The 26,360-nt window shown below is 32.9% G+C and overlaps 1 protein-coding gene across 4 annotated transcripts; it reads right to left on the minus strand.

Moving 5' to 3' along the window:
- Window positions 1–2,308: 2,308 nt before the first annotated feature.
- On the minus strand, window positions 2,309–18,610 carry LOC110999220 (serine-enriched protein). 4 transcript variants are annotated; one of them, XM_045631175.1, is made up of 9 exons: window positions 18,398–18,610; window positions 14,597–14,790; window positions 12,295–12,430; window positions 11,192–11,230; window positions 10,784–10,901; window positions 3,850–4,007; window positions 3,295–3,426; window positions 2,698–2,880; window positions 2,309–2,480 (listed from the first exon to the last, which is right to left on the minus strand). In XM_045631175.1, exons 2-9 carry the CDS (start codon window positions 14,782–14,784, stop codon window positions 2,316–2,318), a joined length of 1,119 nt encoding a protein of 372 aa, XP_045487131.1. In that variant the 5' UTR covers window positions 14,785–14,790; window positions 18,398–18,610; the 3' UTR covers window positions 2,309–2,315. The 4 variants fall into 4 exon arrangements, with proteins under 4 accessions (XP_045487131.1, XP_022123868.1, XP_022123865.1 ...); XM_022268176.2 differs by lacking the exon at window positions 18,398–18,610 and adding an exon at window positions 16,529–16,636; XM_045631176.1 differs by lacking the exon at window positions 18,398–18,610 and adding an exon at window positions 16,529–16,636 and having other exon boundaries at window positions 2,353–2,476.
- Window positions 18,611–26,360: the final 7,750 nt, after the last annotated feature.

Below are 26,360 nucleotides of genomic sequence, written 5' to 3' on the forward strand. Positions count from 1 at the left end.
AAATTATAGAGTTAAGTTGCACCGGTCAATAGGTTATTATTTCAATGCTATAAGGTATTTAATGGTCGACTCTGAGTACGGTTAGTGTTGAAATTAAATTAAATTTAATTATGTCAGTATACACTAAAAAAATATGCACAGGACTGAATCAGATTCATAAGAGTCTACTACGACTATTAAGTCTAAAGATACAAATTAATATTACCTCCTAGCTTAGGTTACTTGCGTTTATATTCATAAACGTACTATTAACAACAAATTGTTAGAGACGGTACACCCATATTATAAAGTGATAATAAGGATCAACGAATCAACAACAATTGGAGGTTTAAAGTAGGCTTAAGAATACGAAAAAATAAATTAAAAAAAGGAGTTACTGAACAACACCGTATTATATTTAATGTAGACAATTATTTTAAACAATTCGTAATTACTAAGGTTTGGATCATAATGTAGTAACAGGGAACCACCAAGACTCTAGAGACGGCCTATGAAAGACAATAACATGACTTTCTTGTTGAAAACCTTTATTACAAACCGCTTCAAAGAATTTTTCATTAAGAGTATAGCAACAAGTGAAAAAGATATCTACAAGAACAACAGGAACCTAAAAAACAAATGAACATGTTTGGAACTTGGCAGGTGTTTAAAAAGTACTTTCGCAGTTCGATTGACATTTTAAGCCTGAATTCTCACCTCACAGACACAATATTAATAACGTAACTTTGTGCATTCTTACTGATAAAGATTAACATGATAACTATTCGCACGTTTCTATACACTTTTATAAAAATATTTATAGCTATGATATTGTATAACATCGAAAATACATTAAGAGCCGATATTTATGGGACATCACATCAATTGGTCAAAGCATAGACATAATACTTAAATCTCTTAGGTGTAGCAAATAAATAATTTCATATTTTTAAATCGAGTTATTAAAATTACTATCGGCCCTTTTCACATATTTTGTCAAAATAATTTTTGTAAAGTGCCCAGTGCATTATTTAACAAGTAGAAGAAAAGTATGTATTCCGTTATTTGTACGAGAACCAATCAACACATCTCCACAGAGTAAGTTAGCTAACTTTTAGTTAAATTTGTCAAAAATAAAATACTTAAATGATTGTTAAAAATAAAATCTCTATGGAAACAATACGTAATATATTTATATCTGTGGTCATAAATCAGACAATGATAAGTACATTTCTTCTCAGTACCACTTATTAATATATCGAATGTTTGATATTTTAATTCAAGATTTTTTCATAATTTATTGCTTGTTCTGTAAGACAGACTGTCCTATGGCCACAGACATATATTGTAAGATGACTTAATTAAAGTGTCACATGTCAAAGATTTTAAATATTTCACATTAGAACAGTGTATATACTACTCTATGCTAGCTTTTTCTAGAGCGGAGAAAAGCGCGTCAGAACCTCGAGTACCCCACCGCCTGTCAGCGGCCGCGCTTAGAGGAGGTACTCTCATTGTTCCGGCTTATCAAACGAAGTGTTCGGAGTGCTTTCCACTTTTTTCATCACAATTTTAAATGCAAACGTATGCTTGGGAGACACTGAAGCCGGTCGCGGCGTGTCAGGCGAGCGTGGCGGTGGGTCTGGGTGCATTTCTGAACGCGTCCGGGAACGTCGAGGCGGATTTATCAGCGGAGCTGTCAACGGCTCCTTCAGACGTTGCGGAGACAAACGGTTTGGAGATAAGTGGCCAGGAGAAGGGTCCGGATTCATTGGCGGCAGCGTCAATGGAGGAAGATTCGCACAGGGCGAACCGCGTGAACCACGTCGCTCTTTCAGCCCCATCGGCGGTGGTGATGACGGCGGTTCATCTTCAGCAGCTGCAACGACAACCACCGGCTCCGTTCTTACTAATGGTGTTCTCGGTTCCGTTACGTCAGAAGTTATAGATCTTCTAAAGTAGTTTAAGCCGTTCTCTATCTCGGCTAGCGCTCGACGCACAAACGGAAAGCTGTCTGATATTTCAGAAGTTGATTTTCGAACTGGAAATTCAGTTTCACTATCACGTTTTCGAGGCTTACAACGTTCAAATGTCGGGTCTCCGGATGCTGCCACGGTTTCCGATACCTGCCTCGTGAGAGCTGCGTGCTTGATAGAATCAGATTTCGAGCGTGGTTCTCTAGTTTTCGGGGTAGGAGAACGACGGTCGCCAAACTTCTTGCTGGCGGCGCGTTTGATGGAAGAGAATAATCCGAGCTTTTCTGGTTTATCTTGTTGCGTGGATGTGGAAGGTCCGGGGGTAGGATCAGGCGCGGGACGGGGGACGTTCCCCTCGCGTTAGTTGTGCCGTGAGTCGGAAGAAGGAACATCGCTGGATCCTGTGGAGGAGAGGGTGGTGTTGGAGCCGTAAGGGTCCAGCGAGGACTGCACCGACATGGACCTGCCGGTCCGTCGCACCCTCGCGGGAGAAAGTTTACCGGGATCTACGCTGGCCGGGTCTGCCTGCAACATTAGTGTTTTTAGTGGTTTCGACAAAATCCAACTACTTTGGCTCCTGACAATGTATATATATTTGAAATGAAACTCCTCTTAACTTAATTTATAGATAGTTCCCCATAGTTTGCCAAAAAAACATATATACGTCACACGTCCGATTTTTTAACATAAAGTTTCTGTGTTATTTATCGACAGCTGTATTATATATTAAAAGGGTACGCACCTGATATGCCAACGCATTCATGATGATGGAGTATGGAACCAAGCCGAGTGGATGCACTTCCCTCATTAGCACATTGGCAGGAATCTTATGAAATTGGATATACTCCAGAAAATTACCAATCACATCCTTTAGGACCATGTTTGGATTGGTATCAAAGTATTTCTTACTCCACATTAAGGCAGCCTGTAATGTTTAATTAAAATCAATAATGAATCTAATGATTAAAAACTTGGTTGAAACTTTTTGTCACTTATTTTTATACTTTAAAGATAGTCTGTAGCGAAGTAAAGATATTGTAGGTACGCTGCTGATGCGGCAAATGATTACGTATAGCACGTTGATATTAATGCGGCACACAGTCCGCTCCCCACAATTGTACCTTAATACACGTGTGTATTTTGTGTCAGTTATTCAAGTAAACTTTTGCATTACTGAACACTATCTTTATTTATCAGTTTACATATATATCCCCTAAAATGCTTCTGCTTGTACGAAACTCGAACCGAATTCAGAACCATTGGTTTCATAACTATAACTGCTCTATAATACGGAGCTGTCAATTACACTATTAAATATTAATAATACGATTGTAATTACTTGAAATTTAGTAAATTCATCAGCCTTAAGTTCATCTCTTGCAAGAATCAGTCGCACAACATGTTGGGGCAAAAGGGTAAACGATCCCAAATTAAGAACTTCGTTCCCGTGCTCGTCTACGAACTCTAGAACCTGAAATTTGAAAGATAATAGGATAATTAAATGTTAACCCACGAGGACCTACAAGACCTATCGTTATACTTGAGTATTACAAATTTTTATATTAAAGTCTAAGATTTGACGCAGCTATAAACAATTTGAAGCTTCTTGACATATTTACTGAAACAACTAATGTGTCACGAATAACTAACTAGGGCCACCAAGTGGATGCCATATGCGGTAATCATTAAAGATTCTACTTCCATACTATCACCATAACATAGCACGCGATACAATAATATTTAAGGTTTCAGTGGTTTTGTGAAAAAATATTAGCCTAAAGCTGACTAATTTTCTTCCAATTAAAAAAAATAATCTTCTAATTTTTATTTTCATTGGCCACGTACAAGTACAAAACTTGCAAGTGCATCACCAGCTTTATAAAATCTTATATACCTTCTGCACCAAAGACTTGGTACACTTATATTGTATATATCTCTCCGCAGACGCTAGCAGGGCGCATACAGTATCAACAGTGATGCAGCATTGGACGAAACCCGCGCAGGCGCGTCGTAGCTCGTCCAACCCGTAGTAGTCAGCTGCGTTCATTACACCTGAAATTATGAGTTTTGGATATTATTAAAAAACCTACTTCAAATGACATTGGGATGTTGTAAAATTGTCTTAATACGTCATGTTAAAATTAATCAGTGGTACTACAACCTTTTTATTTATTTATTTATTCATATTTCGTTGCAAAGAAACACAAATAACACAATACATAAAAATTACAACAACGGGCGGCCTTATCGCTAACAAGCGATCTCTTCCAGACAACCCTAATAAAAAAAGAAAACTAAAAATAAAAATGATGAGTGCAAGAAGTGCATAACCAGAAGTTATATAAAAAAAATTATATTAATCTATAGAAAATAAAAAATATTTTTAGGTCAGATTTACGATCTCAGATTTCCGTATCTATCACATGATCTTTTATCATCTAATGGACAAGTAGGTGATCAGACTCCTCCACACATGATGTCAACGGTTTCCTCACGATATTTTTTTTCACTGTTCGAGCGAATATTAAGTGCGCACATAGCAAGGAAATTGCCTTGGTGCACTGCTTTATTATTTCTACACACCGAGTTAACAGAGGCGAAACTTTATGATTTCAATACATAATAAGTCGATTTTGCAGGTTCCCTTTGACACTAAAGCGTAAGTTTTCCTTTTAGAACTGTCGTATGCAGGTCCTATTTCCAGCCGGTATCGGATGTAATGTCTTTAGGGTCGTATGTATGTATGTATATATGTATCGTCTATGTACTTACCAACAATATGAAACACAATTGTTATTATCCATATCCGCTATATAGAAAATATATTTCGACTGACTTTTATTGGAGAATGTCAAAAGCACATTTTTGTTTTTGTTTTATTTCTACTGAGCTATTAGTAATATTATATGTTTTGTAATCTACACGACACATGAATAAAATTACGTAGATAAAATATAATGTACGCGTCTTTATAAAAAAAATAGATATAATCAATAATAAAACTTGATTAGATATCCAATTCTTTCGAGAAAATTTGTAAAAATTTACAATAAAATGGAATGAAAATTGCATTAGATGATTTTAGTATAAAATACATACTCATCAAGTTGTTAAACAATTTGGTTTTAATTAATTTAACGAAACAACTTTTGATACAAGACATGGACCCTGCTTATATAAACAAATATCTTAATAGATCTATAGATAGATCAAGGAAGTATATTTTTATTTACTTTCAACCTCCTTGGAAATAAACTAATAAAAGTAGGTAATAAAAGCTCTCTGGAGCATATAATTAAGTTAGCCGAGCAACTTTATAGTGCATTGACGAAAAGAATTTTACCTGACTTCTTTCTGCGTACTTTTCTCAATAAGAAATACTATATTTTATTGTTTATTAAGTAAGTTAGATTATTGGCTCTGCCAGCAGTTAACACGCTACGAGCGCCTTCACAGACCTCAACAGAACTAATCTCAAAACAATGATAGGGCCATTACGAGCTGCTGTCTCCTTTAAAAACATTATTATTTCTTAGCCGCAGCAGATGAGTGCAGAAGCTGTTAAAGCGCAAAGCATTCAGTCACTAAGGAGACTTCTGTGCTTCTGGAAGGAGCTAGGCTGCCTTAGTTAGAAAGGACTTTACGCACATTACTAGGAAGAGTCTAAGAGTGGAAACTGAGTCCACCAACTTACTTTTTACATCTTATATTTCAAGTAAGGGTCTTATATATATATATATCTTAAGAACTGTCAAAAATGTAATACAAGCTTAAACCTAGCATAATATATAGTATAGCCTTTATTTATATTTAAAATATCATGGGCTTACAAACGCCGTCGAATTAAAAAAAAATGAGTCTAAGGTTAGGTAGTTAGGTAGTTTCCTCGTGATATTTTCCTTTACCGTACCACCATTTTTGAACAGCTGGGGATCGAATGCATGTTAAAACCAAGCGAACCCTGCTTAATTAATAAAGTAAATTGAGTATGTAATTTAAAAATGTTCCATTTACTAAACGAAACATAATTATTATTATCTAAGGATAAATTTAATATCCTCATTTATTAACGTCTAATCGTAAATTCACAAAGTTCTCAAAGTATCTTACAAGAAAATCTTAATCAAAAGATTCTTGAAAATCTGATCACGGGGTGAATAAAGGTAAAAATTCAATTTCTATACTGATCGAAGCAACTTCCCCTCCCTAATCTACTTATACAGTCTACGTTTATAATTCAATTATATCTTGTGCACTAAATAAGCAAGTTGCCAGTATTAATATGTAGCATTTAGTCTGCTTGTACGAGAAACATATTTAGTGGTTTAGCAATAATTTTAGTTTTGCTGTTTTCAGTGCTAACACTTTTAACAAAGCGTTCCTTTGATCTCACAAGCCGAAAAAAGTGTCAGTGGGAATCTACCTAGAGCCAAAGCGACTTTTAAGCTTAAACAGATCCGATCTCAAAACAATGATAGGGACAATAACTGGCTTTTATCTCCTTCATAAACATCTATTTGTCTTAGGCATGACGGACAACCCCAGGCTGTTTCAGCGCAGACGAATCAGTCACCCACGTAGTCCTGGAATGCGAGGCTGTGGCTAAACAACGAACGGAAATCCTCGGAACAGTGAGGCCGCTCCGTGAAGCCTGTGAAGTGCCCAGGAGACTTCTGTGCTTCTGGAAGGAGTTAGGCTGGCTAAATTAGCCAGGGCTTTACGCAAAACTACTTCAAAAAAAGAGCGTACAAATTCTTGAAAGGCGGTGTTGGTGTGTTGCGGTGGTATGACTTAACATCAGGTGAGCCTCCTGCCCGTTTGCCCACTGTTCAATAAAAAAAAATAAAAAAAATTGAGTCTAGTTGCGGAAAATGAATCCTAACCTATCTACCTAGAGCCGTATAGGCATTCTAAAGGTTTAATAAAGTACGATGATGTACAAGGGAAATTAATTAAAATCCTTTTACATGGTTTTAATGAATTTGTTTGAAAGTTTTCGAGTTCCAGCGGAAAGTAGGCTTTGTCGAGTTGAATTTCGCTGTTTAATTAGTTCTACATGAAACATGTCGATTTTAATCTTCTGTACTCTAGCGTAGGTATCTAAGTGGAAATGAGTATTTTAACTAATACACGATTATAATTAAATACATGTTTTAAACATGGATTTTATATTAAATGCAAAATGACTTACACTATGAGAATTTCATAATTATTTTAACAATCCTTTACATTGAAAAATAATTGCAATATTTATAAAATTTTCTTGCATTAATGCCAACAACTCGTTTTTATTCAAACATTTTTATAATTATTAATTTAACTGTATATTAGAAAATAACAAGCAGGCAAAATATCAGTCATAAGATTGAAACTCAAAAATGCGTTTCGTTCTTTCGTACATTTTTTTAATCAAGTTCGCGTAAACAAAATATATTATGCCCCAATAGTTCGGAAAACGTGAATTCAATTAAAAACTTCCCAGTAGGATGACATTTCACAAACAGCTCGTGAAAAATCACTTTACAATTTCAATTGCTCACCGTTATTGGATAGCTGTTAGTAACAATTGACTTTGAAAAATATATTATTTATTTAACAGAATCACTACATATTATAAAACAAAGTCGCTCTTTTCTTTCTCTGTCCCTATGTCCCATTGTATGCTTAAATCATTGAAACTACGCAACGGATTTTGATGCGTTTTTTTTAATAGATAGAGTGATTCAAGAGGAAGGTTTATATGTATAATAACAAAATAAATAAATAAATAAACACCCATTAAATAGTGGAGAAGTACTGTTATTTTTGAGGTTTCTAATGTGATGTCGTAAATAATTACATTTTTTCCGCTTATATTGCAAACGCAGGCTGAACCCTACGAGTTTTATCAAAAAATGCACTAAGTATTATACACATTGAAAAGGTCTACAGAAAAGTCCGTGATGATATATGTCTATCTCTTATGGATAACCCACATTTTTATATACAACGTTCACAGATTTTCTGTAGTGTATTTAGTATCAGCATTGCACCCGTGCGAAGCCGGGGCGGGTCGCTAGTAATATAATAAAATCATGATATGTTACATAAAAAAACCGCTGTGGTTACATTTATACATAACCATAGCAGTCTTGTTAAGGAGCACGAAAAATGCACATAAATGTAGTTTTTCAACTTCCTTTTCATGTTGGTTAACTAATAACTGAGTGGTTAGTTCATTTATAAGCAGAAACACCTCATTGAAGAGCTAAACTTGCGTTAGAAGTCGGGTGGGTCTGTACGTCATATACGTACTGTCATCATTTTAATACCATTTCACAAAAAGTGCTCGACACTTATTTACTTCTTATCCAACAACATTATTAACTTAATTTATACAAGATCAGAACTCAAGAATATTATTAAAAGGTTTGTTTAACCTATATGATCACATTTACACACTCATTTCAATCGCCAAGTTTTTTATACAAATTGTTTAAACTGGAGCAAATCAATTCCAAGGATTAGGATCATTTAAGTATTCGTCACATTTATAAAAGGCTTAATTAATTAATTTACTTTTAACAAGGGCTTTGAATATATTTAGTGATAGTTCTCTAATTGCGCTTGGCAGTTTGTTGTAAAAACTAATACAATTTCCATATAAGGAGTGGTTTATCTTCTGGAGCCTGGTTGGTCGCACACTCAAATTAGTTCTATTACGCGTATTATACTGGTGAAAGTCACCAAGGTTTCATCATACAATACTTTATACATACAACGTTTGCTTCCTAATACATAAAAAAGGATGCTCTTGTCGTAGAGTATAGTTGATACGCGTGTAAAAATTTATGATCTAGCCTATCTGTGTCAAGTCGTATTCATTATAATCGCTTATTCTGAAAAACCACAATAGATTTAATTTACATTTCCACATAAAGAAGGGACTTTTATTGATCATTACATACCTATCTCGAAGAATGAACGAAAGTTAATGGCGTTTGACTTCGTTTCGCAAAAATTTATTTCACAGATAATAAAAATTCACTGCCAACGCTTATATAACACAGAGCTGAATTTTTAAATCTAAATATAATCATCGTCACATACACATATTTAAAAATCTACGTATATGAACTTGGGCGACTAATAAAACCAGATTGTATGTCTGATTTATAAAGATATGTAGGAGATTAGGGTCTACAGAGACAAAATCCTTTGTTCAAAAGTTTGTACGTACTACACTCAAGAATTAAAGGGTTCAAATCCTGACCAATAAAGTGATAAAGGCTCGTCATATTGCTCAAAAATGTTGGAATATCTTCAAATGGCAACAATATTTAAGATGTCATCGATTGTCATGATCATAATCTGTCAAAGTGTGGTATGGTATCGTTGTGATTGTTTTTCGTCTATTGAGAATTGCAAGCGTTAAAATGAAGGAAAATTAAAATGAGTTGAGGAAAGCTATTGAAGTGATAACTTCTTATGGGAGGGTTGACCGCTTCGTGACGTTACGCGTTACGACGCCAGTCTTAGTTCTATTTCTCTCACGCATTTTTCTATTTTAGATTCTTTATTGATAAGGCATAGCAAAGTGTGTATAGTGGAATGTGTCAATGAAGCAAATGAATAAATTATTAGTATTAATATATCTTTAAATATTATTTAGGTTATTCATACAGCTTTATATTATTCTTTCATTGGCGTAGCTCTTGATACGTATCTCGATAATAACTGTCATTGTCATTATTGTTTGACAATGACATTATCTCTTAATTGTCATCTGACGAAAAATAATAACTAAAGAGAAGACAGCGGTAATCCATGAAGACCAACTACACATTTTTATTAAAGATATCATGGTCCGGTAGCCATGGCATACAAAAATAATAATATAATTTTTGAATCAGAAAATTTAGACAGAACACAATACTTTCATACTGTACCGATACGATACATAAAGATTTTGATTACCGATATGATATATAAAGATATTCGTAATATCGGTTGGTTGAATCCTTTATTGACATTTAATATAACTTTGGGACTTGTGGCAAATGTACGAAAGTTTCGAGATGTGATATTGACGTATGACAAATATACCGATTACTTTGTATGCTGATTGGTTAGAATATGTTAATATAACTTTTCCTAATTAAATTATCAACTAATCACATTCGTGAATACTTCCCTAGTATTTGTCCGTTTGATGACTGGTATTTTTACGTACTTTACATAAACACTTCCAAATCACATTCTTCTAAATAACATTTCAATTATAAGGTTTTTTTTAATACAAATATTTTACAACAGCAGATGGTGCAGGCTGCACAAGGGAGTGCACTGAACACTTCGGTCAAAGGCTGCAAATTTTCTTAACTCAGGATTTCTTAGTTTTGTAAGCGTGGTGTTTTCCTAAATCATCGGAGTTACGCCCCGAGAGTAAAATCAGATGTAACACACTCTTCAACTATGCATTCATTCGTTTCATAGCAATTAACTGAATCATGGAAGGTACGCCCAAATAGTAAAGCTAGACTTAGGCTATCTCTTCAACTGTTACATTTAATTAATTCATCATAATAATTAACTAAATTGTGGGATTTATGCCCCTAGAGTGTAGCCAGACGAGGGCCAATGCAATAAATGAAGATAGTCCTTCATTTATTACATTGAATTCACTCGTTACACAACAATTAACAGTTCAGTGTTTCTCTTATACTCGATTGTAGGCGAGTAATTAATATTGTGTCAAAATAAAATTCCCTATTATTCAAAACACCCCGATCACCCAGGAACATACACTTATAAAAAAAAACAAATAATTTACAAATATTTTAACTTACCTAACAAAGTCCTAGGCTGCAAAGTCACACACCCAGTATGGATGTATTCAATGAGTTGCCGAAACACGTCTGGTTCAAATTCTTCAATGATCAAGGTTTGATGTTGCTGAGATGACGGCTGTTGTAAAAAAATCACGTTGACAATATAATAAAGAGAGTATGACAGAAGGTACGTTGCGAATTAGCGTAGTACTGCCTAAAATACATAGTTAAATTTTAAGAAGCATGAAGTTAGTGCTTACAAGTTTTAGCCAATATTTGCATAAGCAGTGTTGTCATCAACATTGATAGCATTATCAAAGAAACCATGCATATGTTGTAGTAAAATCCTAACTACAAACGTGTGTATTGTACAAAAACACCAAGAAGGTCCAAAATTCACCTAAAACACGTCAATTTTGATTTTACCTCTTGTATCGGTGCCAATTGTTGCGCGAAACTTGTTCTCTGTAGTAACATAATAATTGTTAACATAGATACCAGAGTACCACAGATTGAGCAAAGAGCCAAAACAGATTAGAGCGACATAGAAGAAGACTAGATTGTCACATAATTAAACGTATAGAAAATATAAAGCTAGTACTTAAAGCTATGTATTAATGGGTGTTTATGGGATGCGATGACTGCCTTTTTGGGCGTCCCGCTGGCTTTTTCGCACCCTATTATATAAAAAATATGATTTTCATTCATTAATAGGATGTTCTCATAGGCACCTGTACCAACGGGGATTTAGGAAATCTAAATGATGTCACTTTATAAGCGGAGTTCTCTAGCCGGTGTCACGTTCGTACAAACATTATTAAATAGTCAAAGACAGAGCATAGAGCATAGAGAGCTAGCCTTTTACAGAAAATAACAATATCGACCTTTATTCCCAAGGTTTAAATTCAGCAGAATTTTTCAAATTACGTATGCAAAAACAACTTAGGAGGCACGGCTCACTCAAAATATAAATACCTACTACTTAATTAGAGCTCGCAAAAAAGCATTGTTATGTGCCTATCTGATACCCAATCCGCTATTTTTCTGATTTTTTGCTTTTATGTTTTTACTCTTAGATTTTAGAAAAGATAGCTTGTAAATCTAGATATAGCATTATGTATGATGTGGTGAACTTTAATAAAGAAATAATTATAGCTTAAAGAGTAAGCTGAAGCCGCGGCGTCTAGATGCATTGCGCGTTGTTTCCATCTTAGGCAACTGTTTTACCATTAATTTTACAGCTGCGAAAATCATCGTATTGTAAAATCAGTTACACCTTTACTTAATGCAAACTGTTATCTACGATCAATTATTTAATACTAAACATTGTTTATTATTCCTAAATTGATACACAAAACGCACTGACCCGAAATTAAATTAATTGAGCAGTATAAATCAATCATGCGTTCGGGTCATTTCAAAATTAATGTATACATTGTAAGGCTGAATGTCTTCTAAAGAGAATGTATGGTAACAAATTTGTAGAATAAGATAGCGGAAATTTCTCCACAACATCAAGATGTTCGTACCTGCTGAGCGGCATTTTGAAGGTTCAGAAGCGGTTCCGAAGATCGTTTTAGGAATAGCCTGAGTTTGTTCTCTCTCGGAGCCGATTCCTTCTTGCGTTGAGGACTTGGTGCCTGATAGAGCATTTTTTGAAACACCCTGGAAGCACAACGAAGTTTTGATACGAGTCATATACAGGAAATTATGGACCACAAGAATGTGATTGAAGAGTTCATTAGTTAAACAATATTTTAAAGTTAAACTTTTATTACATCGTCTCAAACTTTTTGGTCTGTGTAGTGCATGTCGCGTGACGGTCGGCCGCGGAGTAGGGATAGAGTGAAATGCGCTCGTCATAGCCAGTCAATATGGCGGCGCACATAGCAGCATCTGACCGTGTAGTGTATAAACTATTATTCATTTGTGCCAGTGCTCCACGCTATTTTAATATGTGTATATAATCTAAATAATTGTTAAGTATTATGTATGTCGTACTCTCTAAGACACAGAATTAAATAAAAATATTAGTTGAACACTTAGTCTACTTTTATTAGTCCCATTATCATTCAAATTTTCCAAGTATAAAATTAAGATGGATAAAGCGATTTTATACCCTTAATGGAATATTATTCCAAAAAAATTTAGTTAAATCTCTATAATCTGAAAAAAGCCACACAACATTGTTTCTACTTTGTATTCGTTTTTTGACCGATTGCTTAACAAATTTTATGAACTTTTTTGATTGGAATATACTTGAGTTAAATTCTGGCCTTCAAACACGTTTTCTTATTTCGCAAGCGTATATTTTTTAAATGAGGTATATCGCAATTTAAAGAACAATGAAAGTTTTATCAAAATTCACGCATTTCTTTAGCGACGTAAATAATGTTGTTTATTTCAATTAAGAAATGCCAAAGTTAAATTTTATAAAAGAAACAGTTGAACATGCTATCTTCAATATCAATAAAGCAGTCTCAGGTATGAATAGAATCGTAACGATCTTTTTTAATAATTAATGTTTCAGTATTTAAATTATTTTCGAAATCATTCTGTGAAAAGGTTCGCATTCTAAATTACCTTTCATTAAAATCGACATAAAAAGCAATTCACAACATTGTTTTTAATCTGTATAAAAAAGTTTAAATATGGAACAGATTAATTTAATTCAACTGTAAATAATTCTTAGCTTTACGCATAACATCCTGTATCTAACATCTATTTGCCTCGATGCATATTCCATAAAGAGTAATACTTTCAAGAGACGTAGAAGAGAGCTTTCAAGCTTATAAGTTTTCTTGTAAGGTAGGATTTACTTTAAGAAACTTTTTAAATCTGTACTTTATGCTCTCGATACGACAGATAAAAGTATAATATAATGCAAAGTATGTGAGTATAGAACGAAATGGAACGCAGTATTCTAAATTTAAAACTAAACGGCAAGTTAAGAAGTATAAGAAAGGAAAAAATTATTATGCACTATACAATTGCAAAAAACTAAAGTGGAAATGGTTAGGCTGCGCCGCTTGCATGGTCAATGGCAGCTGGTCAAATTACAATGTGGAAAGAACCACCAGGGAAAAGAGAGGTTGCCCTCTTGCACGGTTGGCTAAACTTAAAGAAGTAGGATGGGAATATAGGGAGAAAATGATCGAGATAGACGGAGATGGAGCCTGTTCTTGGAAAAAAAAATGCAATTTTAAGTGTGTGTATTTTTTTATAAGTTGAATGAATGTTGCAAGGAATAAATGAGGCTTAATTATTATTACAATACGATCTGTGCAATCACTTTTGGTGAATGCCAACAGATAATTTTTTATATTAAACTTTCAATCAAGGTTGCATTCTTCTTGTATATGGGTTTTGACGTATGAATTACTATATGTACTTCAAATATATTGTTGGGTTCCACTGAGATGAACAAATTCTATTTTTTTAGTAAAAATCTATTGTATTCCAAATCTAAGCAATTGCATACGCCGTCTTTAATATGATGTAATTAAATATTATTATTATTCAGTTATTTGTTATTAATGAAACTATTTGAACAATAGCCTCCTGCCCGTTTGCCCCCTGTTCTATAAAAAAAAAAAAAAAAAAAATACTAATACATTTTATTAAATTTATTTGTTCACAAAAATTTATACACTATCCCCATACTACTAAGCCAATACGAAAATTTCGATAAAATACATTTATATTAAGTACATATGATACACAATATCGCTATTGTCCACTCAGTCCGCGAAAATTTGTAGAACGCCGTAGTTTGTTATGAGTATTAATATAGAGTATATTTTCAAATGTTAAAGTATTGACCCGTCTTACCTGCTTCTAGCTGCTAATACAGCCTTGACAGCGCAAACTGGCTCTCTCGTGTCCCCAACAAGAAACGTGACGTCACACAACTCAGGCATAGACGCCAGAAACTTCATATCTTCGGCCAGACCGGATTTGTTCTCGAACGTACTGAGGTCTGGCTCTGCCTCCATAGCTGCCAATGCCCCACTTCGCATTGATGCCTTTAGAACATTTAAAACTATTATTGTCTATACTTAAAGCTTCTAGCATCGAGGCTGGGGTTATACGCAATACGCACAGGAGATGTACCTATATATGGACTTATCTAAAATTCAAATTGAAGTTTTAATAAATTCTAGGATTATTAATTGCCTCGTTTTTCATATTTTACATCGTAATATTAAAAGGTTTTCTTCATTTAATTAAAATTTAAGTAACTGTTATACTATGAATACTAAATCTGTCTAGACGTAAAAATAAATTAACGATTCACTGAGCGTTCTAAATTGTTTAATATTTCTTAATATACTTCATTGTTCGTTTAATTAAAAATTAAATTAATGTTTAGGCTTTTAATTTTTTTATAAAGCCGTGGAAAAATATGGATGGAATTCACAGAAAATCGTTTAGAATTTTAATATCTAGTTTTCTAGCATATTCCGACTGACGATTTCAAATAATTGGCTGAGAGGTACTGAAATTCTATTCGGATCTGGAATCAAATTTTTCTGATGGATGGAAATATAGTATAATTCCATTTATAGCTTCTTGCGGCGGTAACGCTCTTTTCTTCCCCTATGGAGTCGGAATTGGATGTTTTGAACGCTACAATAAAAATGACTGAATATGCAATGATACACGATAGAAGGAATAATTAATACCTAATACACATTACTCACAATATAAAACAGTAAAAATAATAACAATTTTAAACACAAAAATTTACTGATATAAAAAATGGTGGTGTATGATTAGGCTCAAAGTAAGATTTATAGTTCTTTTTTATTCGATTCCCGGTTAATAATTGGCTCCGTTTGAGTCACAGAAGGTTGATAACCTATAAAAAGAGTTTGCAGACAGTCTCTTTTCTTGCTGTGCATTAATATTTTAAATGTAAAATTGTAACAAATAATATACGTACACAAATGAAAGCGTGTATATATAAAGTATTTCGTTTCAGAAGCACATATAAAAGTTAAAATCCTGTAACAATTTTTATTAATTATGTAAATATTATAGGTATTTTTATTTGTTTTCGTAATACGTAAGTCAAATTGCAGTAATTCTTAATATTATAGCTAAATCTGATTCTAATATATATTGAAATATAGATCCAATGACTACTTTTTGTAAGATAGTTATATAATTTTGTGGACTAGAGCGCTCCTACTTACCCTTTTATTTTTTCTTCTCATTATTTTACAAAATAATATAGTATATCACAATATGTTACATTAGAAAACCGCTGTAGTTTGTATTAATGTAACCATAGTCTTGTTTAGAAGCGCGACAAATGCATGTAAAAGTTGTTTTTTAATTTAGAATTTATGTTGGTTAGTGTTAAGCTATCTATTATCTGATTGGGTAGATATTAGCCGCGGAAGCAAATACCGCACCTACATTACCAGCACCTAAACCAACTTGTTATATTAAACAATATCTAATATAAAATTGTGATTTGTTTTCGACAACCCGTTATCACGAACTAAGGAGGAAAACGGAGATGAACGAGGAAATGACAAAAAGATGAAAGTAATAGATTATGTTCTTGTCTCTTAAAGTAAAAGTTCTGTTTTGTCTTTAATAAATTAATTTAAAATTCAAGTTTATTACTTCGTCTGTTAACATTAACTACTGGGTTATTTTGTATATTTAATAATTCAATAAACAAATATATTATGTCAAATTATTATTGAATTGTTTTATTTTATTTTATTTTATTAATTTAAGACTACTCACTTCATCCAAGCTAAAATGTCTCGTTTTCATTAAATCCATATTGAAATACGTTTTTATTACACGACGCGTCTAAAAGAGGCGAGCTCCAAACTGCGACTGACAGACTAGCTTCAAATGGGAAAGATCTAAAGTAGCTTATGTCCAATAAATATACAATTTATTACGAAATTTAAATTGAAACATTCCCTAATTTAATTTCATAATATATATATGCGTATAAGAATGTATTATTTTCTTGTTTTTTACAAACTCGTTATGATATTGGTGGCTTTGATTAAAACACGTCAAAACGTCAAAACGAGTCAAATGTCAACTTGAGGCCAGAAGTATTTTACTTTGATTTTAATACGGTATATCGATTTCAATGAACAATTTTATTGAAATCCCTTTTTAAATTTTGTTGAGGGTAATATATAATTGTTGATCCGCCGGTCTCCAAGTTGGATTTTAGTCTTCTCCTTATTAAACTGAATTAAAATTGTGTATGAACAGCCTCCGTTCAGTTTGTGGTACTTATAAGTGTCGCACTACCGTTACTCTTAAAAGCTTTTTACCTCATTAAATATTTTAAATTATGAAACTTTAGTTGATTCGACACGTCCATATGAATAGTTAGGTTGACATAAGTCAACTGTATTAAGTGTTAAAATGCAGATAAAGTTAGATAATTTACTTTAAATGATTAACGATTGAATTTTCAATATTTCGGTTGTTCGGTCAATAATTGTCACTTTGATATTTGACTAGATACTATATTTAGTATTTAAATGGAGGTAAAGTAATAAAATTGACTTAAAAGGTTATCTATATATATTATATATATAATAAAGTATATTAAGTAGAGATATATTAGTTTCGTCTATATTAAAGGTTAGGTCTGTCACTTTGACATTGGAAAAAATTACCGTTTCGGCGTGTTTCGTAATTTGTGCACACTTTTATTTATTTTATGATATTTTTTATCAGTCAACCTTGCCATGACTGATAGGGTATAATATAATTGCAAATATATGAGAACGCTACGAGTAACAGTCATATAAAAATCCAAAAAATACTCATAAATTAATCACGGAATTGTTTATTAAGTTTTTCCCCTTTAAAACAACACCATTATAAAAGCGGACAACAGATACTAATAGCTTTGATCGGATCCCTCACATCGAACCCGTCAATTCTCAACTAGTAATAAGTCTATAATATAGATTATTGATTGTGCATCTCATATCGGGCCCTATCGATTTTCAAATTTAGTTAAGTCTCAGTTATTGTTCTAGTAATTAATTAAAATATTTTTTTTGTCCTCACATAATTAGCGTCACAATAATTGGTAGGGAGCACTCTAGATCGCCTTGTGTAGGAAATCCATACCCTAATTTTATTATCAACCCTAACCTAGAAATTGGTTCGGGCGAGCTTACGATTTCATCCCCACCACCATCGTCCCGATATCGCCACTAATATCAGGACCGTTTGAAAACGCTCTATGGTGAATATGCATAGCGTGATTCATAGAATTGTTATCGTTCTCTTGTTCATATATAGAGCAACGACCCAAAAACGCATCAAACCACAAATATCGATTTACTTATTTATATTATACTTACTTGATAATTACTGAAAGACGTCATACTAACGATTATTATATTAAATATGAGGTGATATACCAGATTATATGTGAGAGCTTTAAAGTTTTTTTTTTCTATAAAATGAAGGGCGTTGTTTATTTCTAGGCCTCTTAAAGCTCTCAGGCATCGAGGATTCTTTGACGCAGCGTGTTTATCTTTACGTGTCTGGTAGTGAACGCCCACGCTGTCTCGAGCATCGCCTACGTGCATTCGTAATATAACTTGATATAAACAAAAAACCAACCTGTTGACTGAAGCCAAGAAACTCCTTATTCACTTTTTTAATCTGCAATCTCGGCCACGAGAACACAATTAACACTCGAAATCAATACATAATGAATTACAAATGACTCTGAACACTACGTTAATCTAAAAGAATCTAGAACTAATTGTTATTGAAATGATTGAAGTTTTAAATGCATAATACTGTAGCATGACAAGTTCTTAGAGAAAAAACTATTCGTTGTACACAGTGAGAGGTGTGTGGCGACGCGCATGCGTAGTCTGCAAGGCGCATGCTTGCAGCTATCATCAATATGGTGTAGTTGAAAGAAGGTCGTCGGTAGCTTCAATGGATGAAGGTGAAATTCATGAATGATTGCATTCAGAGGTTTTAGTTAATATAGACTTGTCAGTCATGCGCTTCTGGTGTATAATTATATCAATATTTTAATTACATTGTACCAGTCGTATTATTTTTAAGGGCTTTATGGATTTAAATTTACTATGTGCATATTTCAATTTCGTACAAGGATTATGTTTTAAAAATGAAAACAAAACTTTTAAATTTTAAAAATAGAACATGATTACACTTACCGCTACAAATATTATATTCATTTTCATCTCATAAGGTATCCATTAAAAACAAAACACTAATATTTTATGTTAATGTTTAAGTGACATCTGTTATGTATAGGAAGAACTATCTAAATAAGAACATTATTTTTCACGTTTACGTACTATGTGGTTTTTGTCACGAACAGTTAGTTCATTATGTCATCACTAGATGGCGCTGTTATAAATATGTTATATATAATATATTATGGCAATAAAAAAATATAAATAATAGCTCATATTTTATAACGTACTATAATTACATTAAATTTTAAATTTGCCAAGCCATTATTAAATCTTCAATCCCTTAAGTAAATTTATAATAATTTCATAGCAGAGACGAATAAGGGTACACCTAAGCCATTACTTAGAAGCATCAGTGCGGAATCCTAGCGATTAGTGGTGTAATGGGGAGTAAGACGTTGATGTACGTGTGTGTACTTAGATAAATATTTTAATGGAACATACTCAAGAATCTAGTCTTGAGACGGCTTAGGTGAAGTATCGTGCATGGAATTCGTATTAACCGCGGCATTTGTATAATTAAACGGGATTACGCCAAGCTTATGGAATATTTTATGATCTCTGAGGTTTACACATCAACGCCAGTTTTGGTAATATATAAAAGCCCTTTAAGTATTACTAATTACAAATCAATTTTTAATATGTCATGTCATGATGTCCCTTGTACTGTGTTACGCTTTTCCTACACCGTTAATACATTTTTAGCAACAACAGGTCTCTATACCTTTAAATATTCTTGCTTTATGAGCCTCATAAACTCATAAGTCGTAATATTGACAATGTTGTCTAGTCGGCATATATAGTATATAGTAAAAGTCTATACAAACTAGTAACATTATCACACACATACCCAGAACGCAACATAACTTTAATACAACTACTACGGCGAATGCTTAGTTTTTTTTAATTTATCATGTAAGGGTTTTTAGCAGTAAGTAAATATGTATAATGATATTAATAACAGTCTCACATCAACCACCATTTATAACACTTGTATTTTTCATTCAATAATAAAGTTTAATTTTTTTTTAAACTCTTTTGAGAACCGTCGCGATTTGACTAACTTGACTCCTTTCAAAATATTAAAAACTAGATAACATTTCATGTCATAAAATATTATTTTTAAATTACACCTTCATTTGTTTATGGATAGAAAGAGTACTTCTGTGGTTTGTCTTACACGTCCGTGCCCACTAATTGAAAAGTAATCTCAGTAATATTAGTAATCCCGTGGCCTTATAAACCTATATGGGCTGACTGATGTTCACTTTGATTACATCAGATTCAATAACAAATTAAAGAAATCAGTTTCTTTGTGATATTTTCATACTCTCATAAATAGGTAATAAACAATTTTTTTTTTCAATATAAGTTAAATTTGTATGTTTTCGATATCTCCTAATTTATAACTAATCTGTCAAAATCGTTAAATAACCGAGTGCATATCAAAATCCTTCATACGTACAAGTTTTATATGAATTGTTACGTACAAGACGAATGCTCAAACTAGAGATTTACAATTTGTATTGTAAAATATTCCTGATGTTGTGTATTTATCGAATTGGTACAGGCAAACTCTTGTTTGAATTGTCTGACGAGTTGTTTGCCTTGTAAACGAGCTTCTTTTTGGGAAAAGGATAAATACAAAAAACCTTATAACATATAAAGGGTTAAAATGTTTTGTCCTTCTTCTTCAAACTCCTGATCTGGTCAATCAGCGCATTTTAATCATGGTGCTAGTAGAGGTATTTTTTAGGCCTTCAGGAAAAGAGCGTACCCTTAAAGGTCGCAGGTCCTTCGGCATTGCAGGTGTCCAAAGTGCTAGTGCTAGTGCACAAAACAACTACTTGCTAACTTAGATCACACTTCTTTTTAATTTGATAGGTTTTCTTCTTTTTACTGAAATTACTTCGGTACATATTATTACAACATAATAAAAAGATTTTTAAATAAATTTTCAAACACAAACTGCAATTTGCCGTGGCTCAAGAGGTAGAGATGTGTACTATAAATCTATAACCAGTGTTTGTCATCATGTTTTCACAGGAATTGATTGGGTTCAATTCCTGTGAAAACATGATTGACAATCACGTAATTAATGCTCATTACTACCTTATCTAAAACTAAAATGCAACAGTCAGGTAGATAATTGCGATATTTAAATTGAAACTATTTAAATTATAATTAAATCTCTAGTTCACTTTATACATTAATGTTCTTTACAAATGATGGAAGTAAGAAAGTTTTATCGTAGATGTAGCCTTAAGCCGTAGTGCTTTTCGTAGCGTTAGTTGTAGCACGCCGTAGCACCAACCTCTACGAAATGGATTATCGGCCAAACCAAGATTAATTACCCTCAACTCTATTGCGGATGGATACTTTAGTTTTTCGTTAAGAAATATTAGGTGTCGATGCTGATATATTGCTTAATCAAGATAAAATGGCGGTTCAAATATTTTCCTCTGAGTAAAATACTAAGGTCACCCCACCTCCCAATGGGACTGCCCTTTCTGTTGCTAGATAGACTCTATTAGACTTACTTACTAAAAACATTTTCTGAGACCACATACTAACAACACGGAGTAACTGCAATTTCTTTTTACAGCTATCACTAAGCGAATCGTTTTTTGTAGATTATCATCATACAAATTTAACTTGTTTCTCACAAAGGAATATAAAGTACTTAAGAATGTTTATTCCAATTATATTATTATTATAAGGCAGGAATTGGTTCGCGGCTTTAACTACCTTTAAAAAAAGAGCACGCCTCCTCTGCCAATGTTAGTCTTGTTGGGCGGCGATATCACTTATCATCAGATGAGCCTTCTGTATATTTGCTCTCTTATATATAAAAAAATATATAATAAATTCTATTGCAAATATTACATTTCCGTTTAGAATGTTCAAGTCAGTTTTCATTAAAAAAATTAAATAACAACAGAAACCTCAAAACTATAAAGTTCTAAAGAAATTTAAGTGCGACTACCAGAAATTTAGTGACGCTGTAAAACCAAACTGCCTACATACACTATAATTAATTACCTACGCTCGCAGTGCAGGCCACCAGCAAAATTATTCGAGAGATAATGCCATGCATTTAGAACTACGGCGACACCTATTGTTCCGGCGATCTCCATGTTGCAGTGATAAGTTTAATACGCCAGAATAAGTCATGGCTAGTCTTCTTCCAAAGAACGAGTTAATATTTAGTTATCGTCGCATTTTCCTAATAATTAACTTTAATGCCATAATCTAACGAACGTTCTAAATTTCAAAATTTACCAATCTGATAGAATATTAACAATATTATACTTATCCTTTGTATGTGTGTATAACGAATTAAGAACTAAGCTATATATTGATCAAATATTTATTTATATTACCACGCCCTTTTACCGAAGTGCAGAGAGCACGGATCTCCACTTGTTACAGTCCTGAAACACCTCTCTCGCTTCCACCACTTTCATGACAATCACCATGCATGCTTGTCCGTTATCGAAACTTTTTCCTTGTCCCTTATTTTTTTAGCATATTCAATAATTTCGGTATCATTCTTAAAGTAAAGTCTTTTAATTATTTCATTACTTTCATATGAAAACAGTAAGAACACAGAAAGTCAAGTTTCATTTTAAACAACAACATTCCATTATGAGTTGAGTGTGCCGCAACCACCTCATACATACGCATTCATTATTTCTTTATTCATTGCCAAGGAGATAGTACTCTTAAAATTAAATGCATTATATTTTTTTATGTAATCAACTTTATTTCCAACGCACAAAGATAAAGAGTTTACAATGTTCTTAACATAGTCATAATAATAATAACTAAAACTTGAAAGTAGAAAATTAAAACAAACATGTCAGAAGTGAAATTTGTAAATTAATTATTACTAAGGTACAGGCCCCGATAGATGATCATGTACCAGTATATAATGACTCCATATATTTGTATACATAACTATATTCACAATGTATACGTGCTAATGATAATATAAACCTGCGTTTACTGCACAAGACGCTATGCGACTGAATTGCCATCTAAAGTTCTAATGTGTAACTACTATACGAATATATCAACCTATAGCCTGTAATTTTTGTCGATCTTCCTTACTCCCTCTCTCAATTTTCTCAGTAGCTTGCTCCCTATTCTCGCTCCATGCTTATTTACTTGCTACGTTTGCCCTTTCTCACTCTCTCTCTTAATCGGTCTCAATCGCTCTTACGCTCTCCTTTTCTTCGACAAAGAAGCTGCACATATTCGTGACGTTTCATCCGTAAAAATGTTACTCTCATCCACCTAAAGTTTGGTCAGTGTACCTTTAACGCTGGCAGCAGTTAGTAGTTAATCATCTTCAGACAAAATCACTTTGAAATAATAACGTAAGCTGTAAAATATACTAGCTTTAAGTTTAACATAATATATTAAACAGAAACCCGAACACACACATCCAATCTCCGAAAATCAATACAGCTCTATAAACATTGAATAAATTTATTCCGATAAAAGCGAATACTTTTTACTCCACCAATTGAAATAAAGTAGTGAAAATAAAAATATATTGAAAAATCTCATTCGTGCTTAATTCCTAGTTTAATTAAAATAATTTCTCTTCGCCAGTGGACATCGTCGACACGAATAAAATTGCTACACAATGATACGTATCTCTGGATACACCATACGTAAAAATATTGACATGTTACCTTCTTTTAGAACATAAAAATTTCGATATGTTATTATTATTATCATATATATGATGTTTAACACATACACATTCATACATATACATTTTTTTTATAGAATAGGGGGCAAACGGGCAAGAGTTGAGTACCCCGCGAGTGTTTGTTCCCTCCACCCACCCTCTGATCTGCAAAACTCTACCAAATTTCTAAAAGGATCTATATTTTTTAATCTTAATCAATCATTATTAATATGCAAGTAATTTATCTTCAATTTCTAAACCTTATCCTTATCTAGTTTTTAATAAGTTATATCTTTGAAAACCGTAATTAATGTTTCGTGATTACTAAGTATCCATTTCAATGTAACTGGACTAGTGGTTTTAATTCACTTTAGATGCCTCGAGATTGAACTAATGAATAAAAATTGCTCTTGCTACGCGTTGAATTCAGGAAATCTCAATTCAAACTTAGAGTTTTCAGTGGAAATATTTTCTACAAATGGAATAGAATATTGTTCAGATACAAAAGCGACAACATTTATGTTTACAAGTTTTTTAATTAAAAGTCAGATATTTTATGTATGTTATTATTTAATGTATGTACTTTAGTATCGTCGTGATTAACTTAGATACCCAGGGTTCAGTTCATCAGATTAAAAAAAAATTCAGATGGAAAAAAAATATTTATATGATTACTAACTTTAATAACTTAATAACTTTAACCAAAAAATGGATGGCTAAGAATATGTCACCACAACTCATATTAAACAATACATATTTTACAAATTAACATATTTTTTTGTTGACTCTCTCTGACTCTGTCATACTGACAAACATACAGACACATAATCATTTAATAATATTCTTTTGTATCTCACAAAGGTTTTATAAAAAGCTTGTCGCATTTTAATATAAAACACATTATGTTTATGTAAAAAAAAACAAAATAAACTCTTATCCATAAGCTCGTATGTAATGGCAGGTTTACTATCCTGTTAGGAAAAGGAAGCCACGTATACTTGTGCTACGAGATAGGTACTTAGCTATAAAATGCGATTCCAAAGTAGTCTGATACCAATAGGGGTATCACAATTTGATATTGGTTAGAGAAAATGCTCACTTTACAATACTAAGTAACATCATGAAATGAGTACACCGAACAAACACATCTTTTAGAGATGTGTTTTTAGTTGACCCGGCTAACTTCATTCCGTCTAACAGTCTAATTTGTTAACTTTAGATAAACTTAATTGAGGATTCATTATGATAATAACATTAACATATTTTTTGCAAATACAGAAATATTTTATTGCTATCGCCGACTGGTCCTAGTTCTTCATTCCAGGTCTCTTTTGCACCATCAGCCATCTATTCGCCTGTCAATGTTCAATCTAAACAATATAAATAAAAAAAATGAATTGCGCCAATAAAGTTTAATTAAAATATGGTGTTTATGTTTTAAAGTGGAATAAACTTTAAAGTAAAAAATGTTGGCATTTGAAAAAATTGTTCAAATAGTAAATACAATTAAGTAACCCATATCTAACCACTCAATTTTCCTATTATCGTTACAATTGACTTGGCTGAAGCGTATAGACAATTCATTTTTCTTTACTCGTATATATGTCACGTCCACTTTATCTGCCTCAGTTACGTGGGTGACGGTAATGGGTGTAAGCAGCCTGAATTTTAAGTAATTCGCCATATTACGAATGTATCAAGTTTCAATTTTCTTATATATTTACATTGAAAGTACATTTATTTTTTCAGAGATAAAAAATAGTTGCATATATGTTATGTATAATCTACTTCACTCACCCCAGCTACCCACAGCAATATAGCCGAACGAATTCGACTAAGGGTCTTTAAGAAAAGAACCTCAATTCTTAAAAAGTCAACAACGCACACGCGTATTTGTATTGAGTGTCCATTGGCGGCAGTTTCAGTTAACATCAGGTGAGCCTTCTGCCCAGCCTGCAGAAGGCACGGCTTAGGTACAACTAAGCTCACGACATACCCTGAAAAGCACTAAAGAAATTACTCCGACAGCTAGGATATATACAACTTTTGGGACCTAGCCACTGAGGCCTTCAAACTAGTTATGGGTGAGAATAGGCAATATTTCCTTCAGGCTCCTCCAACCTGAAATTTTAATTTAAATCCAAAAATATATCGTTACTCAATTATTCAATACAGCATACGCGAGAATATTATTTAAAACCAATAAGAGTGTCTTATATAGAATATGATTTTCATGTAAATACGAGAATGTTATGAAAATGTTTCGGATCATCGTAAAACTTTATGCGAATGCTAAAACGTATTTTATATTTGTACTAAAACCTATCTGGGGAGACCAGACGTATTAAACGACTTGATCCACTCGCCATCATGTCTTACAAATATTCGGTTGGGTGTATTTAGAATAAATTTTGCGCTCCCGAATGTTTCAAGATTTTTCCAGTAACATTTCAGAAATTGGTCTTTTTATTAATATACTAGCTGACCCGGCGAACTTCGTGCTAACTTGAACTTAAACTTGATTTGCGGATTCATTATTGTATTACAACTTTTTTGCAAATGTTTTATCGAGAGATGGCACCACATGCTGCTTGCATCTATGAAATTCATTTATTCGATAACTTATCCGATATTTTATGACTTATTC

The sequence above is a fragment of the Pieris rapae genome, chromosome 14 (genome assembly GCF_905147795.1).
Source record: "Pieris rapae chromosome 14, ilPieRapa1.1, whole genome shotgun sequence".
Lineage (NCBI taxonomy): Eukaryota > Metazoa > Arthropoda > Insecta > Lepidoptera > Pieridae > Pieris > Pieris rapae.

What these genes read in the sequence shown, in the direction of transcription:
- LOC110999220 (XM_022268176.2), bottom strand. Translation starts at nt 16,567, where the DNA reads ATGGATTTAATGAAAACGAGACATTTTAGCTTGGATGAA. An exon ending in GACATTTTAGCTTGGATGAA is followed by an intron (nt 14,791 to 16,528) that starts GTGAGTAGTCTT and finishes AATGTTCTAAAG; the next exon opens with GCATCAATGCGAAGTGGGGC. An exon ending in TGAATGCGTTGGCATATCAG is followed by an intron (nt 2,481 to 2,697) that starts GTGCGTACCCTT and finishes CTAATGTTGCAG; the next exon opens with GCAGACCCGGCCAGCGTAGA.